Here is a 14,011-nt window from a genome sequence, read left to right on the forward strand (position 1 = left end):
ATTTAACCGTCTACATGAAACAACAGTCACTTGGCTAAATAGTATATTGGTATTAGCGATACCACCTTTTAAAAGATTAGTTATTTTGATGAAAACATTTAAAAAGTACAGGACTGTATGGTTAGCTGCATTTTTTATTTGCCTTTAGCGTTGTTTTTCTCTGCTGTCTTTGACCCAGCCATGACCCATATTTGAGTTGTAGGCCTACTCATTTGCCCTGGAGGTTGGGGAGCCCAACCATAATTTTAATTCCAGGCTCTAAATTTTTGTGACAGTGCTGCCTGTAATGGGAAGACTGGGGAATGCTGTAACATCTGTTTTCTTTAATGTCAGTAACACTGTTTTCAACAAAATCAGTCTTTTAAATAATTTGTCCTACAAACATGTGCTAGCTAATTGTTACATGTTAGCTAGTACACTATTACAAGGTTGTTACAACCGTCCTTGTCTGAATAGCAATTGTTTTATTTAACAATTTATATTATATTAATACAAATTCGGATGTAAAATAACATTTTATCACAATCTGATGTGAGTGATTTTTCGTTTTTTTTCACCACTAAATTGTTGTAATACATCACTGAAGTGATGTCATTTTTAAAATGGCAAATTTTAATTTACAAATTTAAATGTATCATTGTCAGTCTAAATTATGTTTATCACTGCTTATGTTGTCATTTAATGTTTCAGAATGAAACGTTGTTCAAATAACACATTCTTCGTGTTTTTTTTTCTTCTTCCCATTTTAGAATGTAAACAAGATCACCGGTGGAGCTTCCCCATGCACCTACATCCCTTCCATTCCGACCTTCTAGAATGTTCCTGAAGACGGTTCCTCCGGTGGTGGCTATTCACTCGGAATGGAGGTCCAATAAGAGCTGCAGCCTGCCTCTCTTTTTCAATGACAGTGCCTCCGACAGCGAACTTGCCTCTGTTAGCGGCACCCCGATCCCACAGAAGATCCAGATGATTATAGAGAGCCTCCACAGCACCCAGTCTTCGGACATAAGCGAGAACATGCAGACCGAAAAGGCTGCCCATTCCAGCCACGAGGCTGGCTACAAGGGTCAAATGAGACTCATGGACACTTCTGCGAGATCCCGGCGAACAGGGGCAGATACTAAGCCACAGACCGCCAGATCTGATTCTGGTGATGATTCGGACAGTGACGATTCTGTGGACAGAGGCATTGAGGAGGCCATTCAGGAGTATCTGAAGGAGAAGGTGGACCACAAGCGCAAAGGGGATCCAATGGCAAGTTCGCCCCCAGCGCCCAAGCTACAGCGGAGGGAACCAACTGACCTGGATGCTGCTAAACAAAACACACATTCCAGTAGTGGTAAGGTGCTAACTGCGAGCAATCATATACAGAGAGCCTTGAGTGGGACGCAGCCCCTAAAGAAGAAAGTCAAAAAGAAGCAGCTAAGCAAAGAAAATCCCTTTAAGAAAGCAGACACAAGTAAAGGTTCGTCTGTAAAAAGTCTTCCTCCACCCAGAACTAAGAAAGGATCTTCCTCATCCTCGGAGATGGACAGATCTCCACCTCGTCTTGTCATTAAAGAGGAAGATGAATGGCTTGAGTCAAGCAGCGATGATGGAATTGAAGAGGAGATTCAGAGATTCCAGCAAGAGAAAAAAGAAAAACAGGAAGGCGGAAAAGATGCCCTGAGATCTTCACGACAAAGGGAGGACTCTGAATCGAGCAGCGATGAAGGTATTGAGGAAGCCATCCGCCTCTTCCAGGAAGAAAAACACAAGCAAAAGAAAAAGAAAAGTCCTCTCATACCTGCCCAACTTGTGCCTGCGCAATGTAGTAAACCAGCCGTTGCTTCTCCCGAATGCATGAGCACTCAGCCCCTTAAAGCACTGTCCAAGAAGAGCAAGAAGAAATTGACAACCAAGAAGTCTAATCTCCCTACACCACTGGGTGTAAGCCACTTTTTGAACAAGTGTACATCCCAGGGCTCAAAACAAACCCACACTGAACATCAGATCCATTCCAGCCTGAAGGTCAACACTGCTGAGCTGATGTGTGCTGAAGCCATTCTCGACATCTCCAAAACCGTCATGCCCGAGGTGTTTGAGTCCAACTTAAGCATTGCTAACAGAAATTTGCTTCAGATGCCAACATTCCCCACTGTGGCACCATCTGCAGATAAAAGTGATGAAAGTTCTGTTGACAGTGAGGACGGGATTGAGCAAGAGATAAGAAAATTTTTGGAGCATAAAGCAAAGATGAACAAAGAGCTTCCGACAACAACCGGTGCCCCTTTGCCAGTTGCAGGAGATCCCACTGCGAGCAAAGAGCCGAAGAAGACGATGAAGGAAACCCAGCCGAATAAAGCAGTGAGGCTTTCCCTGTCAAAAAAACGCAAGTTTAAAGAAGAACAAAGCAAACTTTCTAGAGATGGTGACTTGGTTTTGAATATTAAAGAGGAGCCTCCAGGGACACCTCTGAAACTTAGTGACTCCACGACACTAGAGCTTTCAACCACTCCCACTGTAACATCCAGTTTAGGTACTCTAAACAACATGAAAATGAGCAAACCGAAGCAGAACTCCCCACCTCGCAAGGGTACAGATAGTAGTGTACTCAAAGACAAAGCTTCGACTTACAGTATGTCCAGCCCAAAGATTGGTTCAGAGAAAAATGACAGCAGTGACAAAAGCAGCTCCTTTGACAGTGATGAGGACCTAGATGCCGCAATTAAAGACTTGCTTAAGACAAAGAAAAAAGTCAAAAAGAAAGTGAGGGACATGAAGGCGAGAAAAAACACCAGGCCTTCCGAGCCTTTATCTTTGGATGCTACGAAAAAACAGAAACTTTTTACAGACCTGAAGAGCATCCCACCTTCCAAGCTTGTTAAGTCTGGCATCTTGAAAGGCGGCAAAGAAACACTGAACGTTCAGGCTAAAAATGACAAGGGTCATAAAAGCAAAGCAGTCAAAGGTAAATCAGAAGTCCAGAACATCAAACAATCTAAAAGCCCTGCACAGGCTGACAAGCTGACCGGGAACAGTGGGATTCCTAAAACTCAAGATGTGGATATACCCTCTTCCAGTCTGCACGCAGAAGACGACGACAGTTCTGTGGACAGTGATGATAGCATCGAGCAAGAGATCAGGAAATTTCTAGCTGAAAGAGCCAAGGAGTCTACACCTCTCGCCGCAAACATCAAACAGGAGGAAGAAGCCGTAGACTCCTTGACTTCACCTGCAGAGTGTGACGGTAAACCAGAACCTCAAAAGATTCGAACTGAAACTCCAGTTTCTGCTTCACCATCAACCTCTGGGAGACTCTTCAAAAGTGAAACACAAGCAGAATCCACAGACACACCTTCAAGATCCGATGCACCTGCAGAGCTCAACAAGGGACCAGTCCTGACACCTGGCAGCTCTTGCATTATGGGTTTTAGGAGGACCGAAAGTCAAAAATGTGAGATCTCGTCCCCAAGAGATCCAAAAAACGGCAGCTCCCAGATAGGAAAGGACACTCCAACAAGTCATGCCATCAAACGCTTCGCTATGCCCTCTGTGAGCTCAGAGATGCCCCGAATTTTGGGTCATCAACACCAGAACCTATTCCTGATGAGACCCGTTAACAGCAGTATGAGTGACGTCAAGGAACTTGACGTTAATGATCTTTCCGTCAGCCGCCAGAGGGTACCGTCAGTCGCTAGGATACCTTTAAAGGATGTCATTAGTTCTCTTTGTCCTTCGCCTATCTCAAAACCTCAGATTAGTTCTTCTGTCACCACTGGTGATCTCACGACCTCGACACCCCCTGTGGGCAGGACAGAGGGACTTTACTTGCATAACCGCCTAAAAAGGGACCGACACCTCTCCGATAGACCACACTTATCCCCCGCCACCCCACACCTGTGCCAGGCCTCACTTGTACTGCAGCCCCATCAGGGCAGCAGCGTAATCCAGGTACAACGGGACCCGACACCCCTAGCAAAGACAAACCACCTGCAGCTCAGCAAGGTGGAATCCAACACAGGTTTAGGAGAAAGACAAAGGGAGGGAGGAAGTGTTAGCAAGGAAGATAAAGAGCAGGAAGGCGAGGAAGAGAAATGTGTTGATGAGACAGATGTAGAGTCAGATGAGGAAAGGAAAGATCAGAAGACAAAAGACAGGAAGATGCAGCCCCATAATCAGTGAGTACCTACCTGTCCTCTCTCCCAAAACACACACACATATCAGCTGAGGGAACATGGTCGCCAAATCCCAGTACATAACCCATGCTCTTGTCCCATCTAAGTTAAGAAAGACTTCTTTTAATTAGAAAGAGTTAAAGAGTGTTTTGGTCGTTGGTTCGGGCAGATCTATGGATCCAATTTGCAAGTATTTTGCAAGATTCTCAACCACACAGCCGAAATTTTCCTTCGGCTTTAAGCATTAGTTGTTTTATTTTAGAATTAGCCTGACGGACTGCGGCGTCTCATCTTGCATTTCTATGTTTCTGACTTTTTGTACTGTATGATTTAGGTTCCATGGGACGTCACATAGGACTCTTTGAGCGTACCACATCCTTTTTTTGTATGTTTGTACATTTATAAATATATTTAAAAGCAGACATGATGTCACGAAGAGAGATTAAACTTTGTTTTTTTTATTGTTTTTGTGTTGTATTTTCTCTGCAGCATTTCTGAATGAATCCCGCTTTACAAACTTTGCTTTTTGGGAAATTCTTAATTGAGACTATGAAAAGTAATCGCAATTTAAAAACTTTATGAAAAGATGACAATATCATTGGCGAGTTTACACTAAATAGCTCCCAGGTTTAAATAGTTACCCTATTCATAAGGAAATATTTTTTCTTCCTGCAAAAAATTCTACAAGTTAAACACAAATGTGCAAATTGCGTCCTTAAGTACCAAACCGTGAGAAGGACTGTAGAATGTAATGGCCAAGAGAATGAAAACGCTTTTGCTTGCATCAGTGCATATTCATTTGTTATTAGTGAACAATGGTTCAACATCATCATTCAGACCCTTGACCTCTGAGAGGAAGGTCTGAGTTACCTTTCGGTAACGATAAAATAGTCCCTGATGTTTCTAAAAGAGTAAAATCTCCTCAGTGCAACGGTGAATGACGAAGATGGGCCTCATCTGTGAAACACAAGCAGAATTAATTTCCATTAAAACGGCTCCAAAAACTCTTCTTGTATAAATTGTTCCATTTAATTGCAAAATAACGGTTGATGAACAATTTATCGAGAAATTCGTTCTGCTTGTTTCATAAATAAGACCTTTAATAACCTGTAAGTTTACATGTATATAGAATGTGTATGAAAAACAGCCATTTACATGGTATTAAAATTTTACAGATAAACGGCAGTAGCAGTTATTGTAACCTTTAGTTTTTTTCAAATTACTAACTTTCCCTCAATAAGCTTTTTTTCCCCACAATGTTCTCTTTTAACACATTTTTTAAATATATTTAGTTGAGAACACTTTATATTCGTGCCATAACCAGGATATTTTGGTACCACTGGAGGACATTCAAAAATTTTTATCATACTGCAAAGTTATCTGTGTCTCAAAATTCAGCCATCTTTCTCTTTTTGCACATATTTGCATTTGTCAAGTCACACCACTTTCTCTCTCTCTCACTCTCTCTCTCTCTCTCTCTCTCTCTCTCTCTTTCTCTTTTTGCACCTGTTTCTTAGTTCCTGTTTCTGTTGCTTAATATATGTAGGTGTTTCCTATGTGAAAAGAATGTTATTTATTTTTGTTTATAGAAGAGAAGAAAGTAAAGACTCATGCTGACTATGCTGGGCATTGCCAGTTTTCATAAATATTTTGCAAAAAAAAAAAATAAAAAAAGGATTTTTCGTCCCCTGCTCTGCACAGAGAAACGAAACGCAAACTGTATCTCTAAAGATGTATAATAAAAATTGACTTTGACACACAAGGCTGTATAGTTCTTACAGTGTGTGTGTGTGTGTGTGTGTGTGTGTGTGTGTGTGTGTGAGAGAGAGAGAGAGAGAGCATGCATAAATGTGTGAATTTCTAATCAGTATCTTACAAAGCTTCCTCTGTGTTGTTATAAACGTGCAACTAGAGAGTGAAAAATAAGTGCAAGTAGCCTGCCTTGTGTAAACTAGCTTCCTTCTCACAAATTTAAGCTAATCAAATGCAACTGACTGACAAATATTCAAAATATTATATTTTTGAATAGAACTGTTCTTAGGACCGTTCAAATCCTTACCCATGAGTACTTAAACACTCATCAGGACACACAAAAAAAGAATGGCCTGTCAAATTTCAATCAGAAAAAAAGATTAGAGGATTTCTTTACTCTGTAATGTAATGCATATATCATTTTGTTATATGGCATGGAATATTGTATTGCGTTGTTGTGTCCGTACTCTGTGTTAGTGATTAATTCAACTCTGTTGGTTGAAGTTGCCAGCACGACAAATAGTGGATTTTTGTTTCAATTTAAACTGCTCTCCATTATCCAGTTTGGTTTTTGAAGAATTAACATGTTTTATTTACGTAGAAATGTTTAGCATGCAAAGTTATAGATTTGTTGCTTCAGACCTGTAACAATAAATTCACAGTGAATACATCCTAATAAAAAAAAAAACAGTATGCATGGTTTCGGGTGTGTTTATAATATCAGCAGTCAGACTGGTTATTAGTCCTTGCAGCTCACAGATACAGAGACTGTGTATGAAAGTGTAAATCTGTTTTCTTTGTTTGCTCCAGGTCTTTATCCACCTCTATAGATCCAGGGTTCTTGTTAAGTCCATATATTGCCCTGGACACAGAGGAGAGGAGTCTGAAATTCCAAACCAGGCGCCTTCATATTCAAAAGCAGCTAGAGGTACATAAAAAGACTGTATTAAAAATTAATGCATTAGCTTGCACACGCAGACTTATGTAACGGATTTGATCCACCTAGTAGGCTACATGTGAGCGATTATATAGCCTACCTGATGACCTGAGTTTTTGATTGTCAATGTGTTTGTGTGTGTGTGTGTGTGTGTGTGTGTGTTTTGTAGGAAAGCAAAACAGTCAAACGAAGGCTACAGTTTGTGGTCAATTTGATCAGGTAAATGCGCTTATAAAGCACAGATAATACAGGACATAATGCATTGTGCTCACTTTACTTGATATAAAACAACGGCTCAGTTTATAGGTGTTAATAAACGCTTTATGGTTATTAAGCATTAGTGGAACTTGTCCATGATTTTATGTTTTTATTACAGGTAAACAGAAGACGCTGGAAAATAAAGCGAGTTCCACGTGTTCGGGGGAATACTTATTTATATTTATTATTTAAGAGTATTCCGTTTCACTTACTAATTTTAGAAAGCGTTCTTTATTCCAGTTATTCAAATCGTTCATTGTAATGAAATTGACAACGGTTCCTTCAATAAAGTTTGTATTCGTTTCAAATCACTGGGCAATTGTGGTATTTGTAGTTTGTGTGGTCTGCAATGCAACGGTTTTATCGATCCAAAGCTCATTGTGTGGAACACTATTACCCACAATCCTGCACTCCTCCTGACGCTCAGTGGGCGGAGCTCGAGCGGAAACATGGCAGCGGGCGTCTTAACTGGAGGTGAAATAAAACGTGTTTTTCTTTAATGTTAATAATATATGTTTATTATGTAAACCTTATTATAGTAACACACGTTACAATATAACGCTTTGCTTGTGATTTGCAATCATGTGACCATCGAGTTTATATAGTGGCTTTCTGAGCAATTTTGCACTGTATAGAAAAAAAATGTATGTGTCATTTAATGAATGAATTTAATTCGATCGGTTTCAGTAAGGCAGGTTCTCCGGGGCCCTCGGCTGGTCTCTGCCGTGTTCTCATGTCACGGACAGACCTTCAGCTCCGCGGCAGCTGCATGCAGATCACCGGCAGCCTCGACAGACACCGGTGAGACTGACAGATGAAATACACACACATTTCTTTCAAATCTGTTAAAATAAATATAAATATTAGTTAAAGATAAACTAGTAATTACTGTATGAATCAGTACAGTACTATGCTATATAAAACCTTTATTGCATTGCATTGTAATTACAATCTTCCAACACAAAATCTGTCACAAATAAGTGTTTGATATTCACTCGTTTAGCTGTGTTCACAAGAATTTGTTTGCTTAATGTGTGTGTGCGCTATATTAATTTATTTATTGAAGCACTTTCTAAAAAACTTGACACTTATAAAGAGGTTGTAGCTTAATATTCGTTCAAAGCTGATTTGAATTGTTTCTGTATGTTTGTGTTATATGTTCAGATGCTACACAGAAGATCCTGAACTTCCCACTCACTCAATCGGACTATTTCCGCCTGTCTGAGCTCTTCACTATGAAGGACCTGTTTGAAGCCCGTGTCCATCTTGGACATAAGAAAGGCTGTCGGCATAGGTCAGTTCTTGACATTAAAGCCATAGTTCATCCTGAAATTAAATATTGCCATCAGTCACTTACTTCCATGCATTTCCAAAACCATATTTTTCATTTATGATGTTTTTTTTATGTTATTTTGTTATTAATGTGTTAGTCTTTTTAGCTTTCAGTAGTTATATATATATATATATATATATATATATATATATATATATATATATATATATATATATATATATATATAACCTAATCAAAATAACCGAACTGCAGTTTGATTAAAATTAATTGGAATGCACTATAAAAATACATGAATTGTGGAGTTATCTGTTTTTATAAATTAATTTTGAAAACAGAAAAAATGTGTATATATATATATATATATATATATATATATATATATATATATATATATATATATATATATATATATATATATAAAAACTAGTAATTATATATACACATACACACACACGTTACACCCTACGGTTATAAAACATTGTTTAGTAAATTATTTGTGACTCCATGTATAATTGAGAAACTACATGCAATTATATAATTTATAAAAACAATTATTTCTGTTATACACACACTTAGACATACATGAATCTGTGCATTTATATTCAAAAATATTTTAATTATTTTATGTCATTTTAATGTGTTTAATCGTGTTAGTATTTTTTAAACCTAATCAAAATAACCGAACTGCAGTTTGATTAAAATTAATTGGAATGCACTATAAAAATACATGAATTGTGGAGTTATCTGTTTTTATAAATTAATTTTGAAAACAGAAAAAATGTGTATATATATATATATATATATATATATATATATATATATATATATATATATATATATATATATATATATATATATATATATAAAACTAGTAATTATATATACACATACACACACACATTACACCCACGGTTATAAAACATTGTTTAGTAAATTATTTGTGACTCCATGTATAATTGAGAAACTACATGCAATTATATAATTTATAAAAACAATTATTTCTGTTATACACACACTTAGACATACATGAATCTGTGCATTTATATTCAAAAATATTTTAATTATTTTATGTCATTTTAATGTGTTTAATCGTGTTAGTATTTTTTAAACCCAATCAAAATAACCCAAGTGCAGTTTGATTGAGATTAACTGGAATGCACAATAAAAATACATTTTTGAGAATTGTTAAAAACCGAGTTATCTGCTTTTGCAGATGAACATCGACTTACACACTTACACAATAACCATGACAAGCGTCACAGGATCTGATCTTCTGTTTCTCTGTCCAGGCTGATGGAGCCGTATTTGTTTGGTTCTCGTCTGGATCTAGACATCATTGATCTGGAGCAGACGGCAGAACACCTGCTGCAGGCGCTCAACTTCACGGCTCACGTGGCGTACCGCGGCGGCATCATCCTGTTCATCAACCGCCGCCGGCAGTTCGCTCACCTGATAGAGTCGACGGCGCGGGATTGTGGCGAATACGCTCACACGCGCTACTGGAAGGGCGGTCTGCTCACCAACGCCCCCGTCCACTTCAACCCCAGCGTCCGGCTGCCCGACCTCATCGTCTTCTTCTCCACGCTCAATAACGTCTTCCAGCAGCACGTCGCCATCCGGGACGCGGCCAAAATGAATATTCCCACGGTGGGGATCGTGGACTCTAACTGTAACCCCAGTCTCCTCACGTACCCAGTGCCCGGCAACGATGACACTCCTGTCGCCATGGAGACGTACTGCCGGCTATTTAAAATGACCGTTAACAGAGCAAAGGAAAAGAGGAGACAGATGGAGCTTCTCAAGGGGATTTCAGCCGCCGTGTGAAGCGGGTCAACCAGAGTCTGTGTGGATGTGGATGTCGTCCTCGTATAGAAAGTTCAGTGGAAATATGAGTGCAAAAAGTAACAGTTCGTTCAGTATTAATGTATTATTTTGATTAAAGTTCAGCACCTAAAAGCTTTAAACATGTGAAGCCTGTTTCTGCAACAGGATTTAAAAAAAAGGTTTCAACACAATTTTATCTCACATACATTTTGATTTGGAGTTTTCATCTCACCATTAATTTTGATCCTGATATTTAATAAAGTAATTGCTACAGAAGTCATACTTTATCTCATAGTATACATCTTGCAATTAAAAATTTGGATACTTAGAATTGTGATGGTCACAATTGGGGAAGAAAAAAGATGGAGCTGTTAGATAAAAAAAAAAAGTCCCAGTTACCTTTTTATTTAGTTATTCTTTCACAGTAATGGGCTTCTATACAGAACTAAAGATGTCCAGCTTCATTTAAAAATGTAAAATCCAACGGTTTCAAGCTGAATGTTTAATGCTTTTTAATCGATTTCCATTGATTGCTTTTTATGTGAACCCAATAAAGTTTCACAAATCCAAAATGGGATGTTCGCTTCATGTAAAGTGCATAAATGTTAGTTTTCAAATGACTGCCAACGGTTGTTAAACTAAAATTTAATGGTCTGGTTCAATAATGCAAGCTGTAATTTGGTGCCATTTGCAGACTTAACTCAGTAATATTTTATGCATGCATATATATGTGTGTATGTGTGTGTGTGTGTGTGTGTGTGTGTGTGTGTGTAGTCATGCCTCATTTTTCGGGGGGCGGGATTCATCCGTTAATTCGGTGTTGGTGTAAATCCGCCTTTTCTGGTCCAGCAGGTTTCCGTAGTTCTACTATATAAATATCTTTAGCCACTCCTCTTGACTACATTTCAGATTTATTCGTTCTACGATGAAGGTGAGAGCAACAACTGTATAGTGCACGTATGCGTCTTGACTTAACGGTGTTCACTACTGCTGCACTGTATTTAATTATGTACAGTATACTCGTTTTCTTTATTAATACTGTATAAGATCATGTGCATTCGAATACTTTATAATGAGGTTGGCGTATAATGTGTGTGATAGTACTGACTTGAGGTCGCGTTAAGCACAGTAAATCGTTCTCGGTGGTTATATAAGCAACGTTTATATGCATGATAACTCGCAATAATGGTGTCACCTTCCCGCTTTAGAAGCAGGCTGAACGCGCCCACGTGTTGCGCGCATCCGGCCTGTAGCTTAACGCCAAAACGCTGCTCTCTGCTGTGGAAACCGCTCGCAATTTGCATTTCAAATGCGGACAATCTAACAGAGTAGTTGTGTTTTTAGTGCTGCGTGTTATTTTTATTTTTTTATTCTTGGACGCAGCTGTGTTGGATTTTGAGGCGCTGCAGTAGCGCGCTCGTGTCGGCAGGGGGCGTGTTTAACACCCGCTGCTGTCAATCACTGGAGAGAGCTGGAAACGTCCTGACAGGACAAAAAAAAAAAAAAGAATAAATAAATAAATGCATTGTTGTGCTTTAATTCTACTACAGACCCTGAGTAAAGAACCTTCACTTCCTGTTTGGAAACCACCATGATTTTTCCACCATCAGGTAAGCGTTTACTTTGTCAGCAATATTATTGTAAAGCTTATATGGTGGTGCTGAAGGAGTAATTGTTACGCCTAAAAATAACTTAGGTTACGTTGAATTTCGTACTTTGCCAAAATGAAATCTTGCAGACATTTCAAGGTTATACAATTAAGTTTTTTTTTTTTTTTTTTTTTTTTAAAGTAAATATCTATATTTAAAGTAGTTAAATTGATATTTTAAAAATATTTGTTCAATGATTTATGAAGGATCCTGTGACAGACTGAAGTAATAATGCTGAAAAGTACATTTTACATTTTATAATTACATTTTAAAGTACATATAAACTGGTTTTTTTTTTAAACATTTTTTTTCACAATACTGTTTTCCTGTATCTTTGATTTAAAAATGATTTTGATTTTAAAAACCTAGCTATATATATTAAAGTATTGTACATAATCTCTCAATTAATATAACGGCATAATAAATGTGTAAAAATCCTAAAGATGTCTATTTGATGAAGTCTAGCTTCAGCTACTCGTCTTGTGTAGTTGTGTGTTCTCTGGGTTTTGCCCCATGAGACGTAACTCTGGCAGTGCTGCCACTGTTGTGCTAAAAGTGGGCAGAAAGAAACTGGCCTGCGATCGCCCCTGCTGTCCTGTATAGTGGGCCAGGGGCTTGGAACTAGGCCGGATAACCTAGGGTGACGATGAGAGCCATTTTTCCCGGACACGTCCTGGCCAGGATTTTTATATTGCCTAAAATATCTAGGTTTTGGCTTCGTCTGCATGCAGACCGATCGGTTCCTTACGTTTTCAAAACGCTTTCAATACTGAAATCCACGCGTCCGGGAAAAATGGCATGTTGGATCACCCTAAGATAACCCAACCCAGATTTCTGTGTGTTAGTGTCCATGTCAGTCGGTCAAACCCTTTCCATTATTCCCCAGCAATGTTTATTTGTATCTGGGTATTGTAGATTCTATTATTTGTCACTATGTGACTTTATCAATCCAAAACAGATACAAGAAATTGATGAAATGGAGCTGCACTTCACATGGGTCGTGACCTAGAGTCTTAAAGCAGTGCAACTCTGAACAAAGGTCGGCTCTACAGAAAGCTGGAGTAGTAAGTAAAAACACACCCACACACTTGCTCCTCGAGGCGTTGCAGCACAGCTGAATGTGCCGTGTCTGTGTCATGAGGAAGCAGAAAGCAGCAGGGCTCTAAAAAAACTACACTTTGCACCCAGAATTCCACAGTGCAAAGAATGAATGACGGCCCCTACAAACCAGACCCTTCAAGTTTAAGCAGGGAAGAGAGTCCTTTAAGATCGGTCCTTAACCTCATCTTAAAGACCTAACCAACAGAGAAGGTTTAATTGCTAAATGGCAAAATAGAATCTACAACAGCACCAAATTGCATCATTTTACTTAGGTTCTTAATTCGTATGAACTCCGTATTTTCACTATATCATATGTTCATTAAATGCTTGGACTATAAAGTATGATTCTCAAATACGTGCAACACGTATTTATTTTTACTTTCTCAAAAATAGAGCGTTGCTTTAATCTTTGTAACTCTTTAATTTCAGGAACGTGCCGAACCACGTGGAACTAGTCAGCTGACTGACATCTACACCTGTTGTGTCCCATGCCTCTGTCTGCAGTTGTTGAACTCCACCTGCTTTTTGGAACAGCTGAACAAGATCATCGCCCTCATTAGTGCATTACGTCTGTATTTCTAGCCACGAACTTTAATTGTTTCAAATCAATCCATGTATCTGTTTATTTTGAAGGATGTCAGCTAATCATTATCACTAAATAAACCCTCTGAGTATTAATGCTATGTTTTTGTTATAATTTATGAAGTGAGCTATAATTAGATCTGTCAATTAATTCAATGTGTCTATATATGAGAAACGTGTGTATATATTTCACATTCTATTACAAATAAAAAATGTATATGTACTGTGTGTATATATATATTTTATATGCATGTAAACACATTTTAATCTTTTATGCGAATAATCATTTGACAGCACTACTTGTTGCTGCAGTGTTTAATGATAGCATATTTCTGAAACTGACAAATGTAATTCTTTAGTAGTACTGTTATTTAAAAAAAAGTAAATAAGCGGTTTCATTTTTGTCCAGCACGTAAATTTCGTGTCCTTTTAAAGGTGAGGTGGTTTTGGGAGGCCT

The 14,011-nt window shown here is 38.3% G+C and overlaps 2 protein-coding genes and 1 non-coding gene across 4 annotated transcripts in view; all 3 read left to right on the forward strand.

Annotated features, from left to right (window-relative positions):
• The window catches only part of ppp1r26 (protein phosphatase 1, regulatory subunit 26), a 7,623-nt gene extending 1,704 nt beyond the window's left edge, over nt 1–5,919 (forward strand). The window contains exon 2 of the mRNA XM_043234289.1: nt 750–5,919. Coding sequence (XP_043090224.1) covers nt 817–4,164 — 3,348 coding nt within the window. The 5' untranslated portion in view covers nt 750–816 and the 3' untranslated portion in view covers nt 4,165–5,919. The remainder of the gene's footprint in view (nt 1–749) is intronic.
• Nucleotides 5,920–7,484: 1,565 nt separating this feature from the next.
• On the forward strand, nt 7,485–13,777 carry mrps2 (mitochondrial ribosomal protein S2). 2 transcript variants are annotated; one of them, XM_043234291.1, is made up of 7 exons: nt 7,485–7,578; nt 7,792–7,905; nt 8,269–8,398; nt 9,688–11,153; nt 11,773–11,832; nt 12,830–12,935; nt 13,402–13,777. In XM_043234291.1, the coding sequence occupies exons 1-4, from the start codon at nt 7,554–7,556 to the stop codon at nt 10,220–10,222; spliced, it is 804 nt and encodes a 267-aa protein (XP_043090226.1). In that variant the 5' UTR covers nt 7,485–7,553; the 3' UTR covers nt 10,223–11,153; nt 11,773–11,832; nt 12,830–12,935; nt 13,402–13,777. The 2 variants fall into 2 exon arrangements, with proteins under 2 accessions (XP_043090226.1, XP_043090227.1); XM_043234292.1 differs by lacking the exon at nt 12,830–12,935.
• LOC122341121 lies at nt 12,959–13,098 on the forward strand. Its single transcript, XR_006250426.1, has one exon. It is a non-coding gene; the product is annotated as a small nucleolar RNA SNORA17 (small nucleolar RNA).
• Nucleotides 13,778–14,011: the final 234 nt, after the last annotated feature.

Source organism: Puntigrus tetrazona, unplaced genomic scaffold (genome assembly GCF_018831695.1).
Source record: "Puntigrus tetrazona isolate hp1 unplaced genomic scaffold, ASM1883169v1 S000001111, whole genome shotgun sequence".
Lineage (NCBI taxonomy): Eukaryota > Metazoa > Chordata > Actinopteri > Cypriniformes > Cyprinidae > Puntigrus > Puntigrus tetrazona.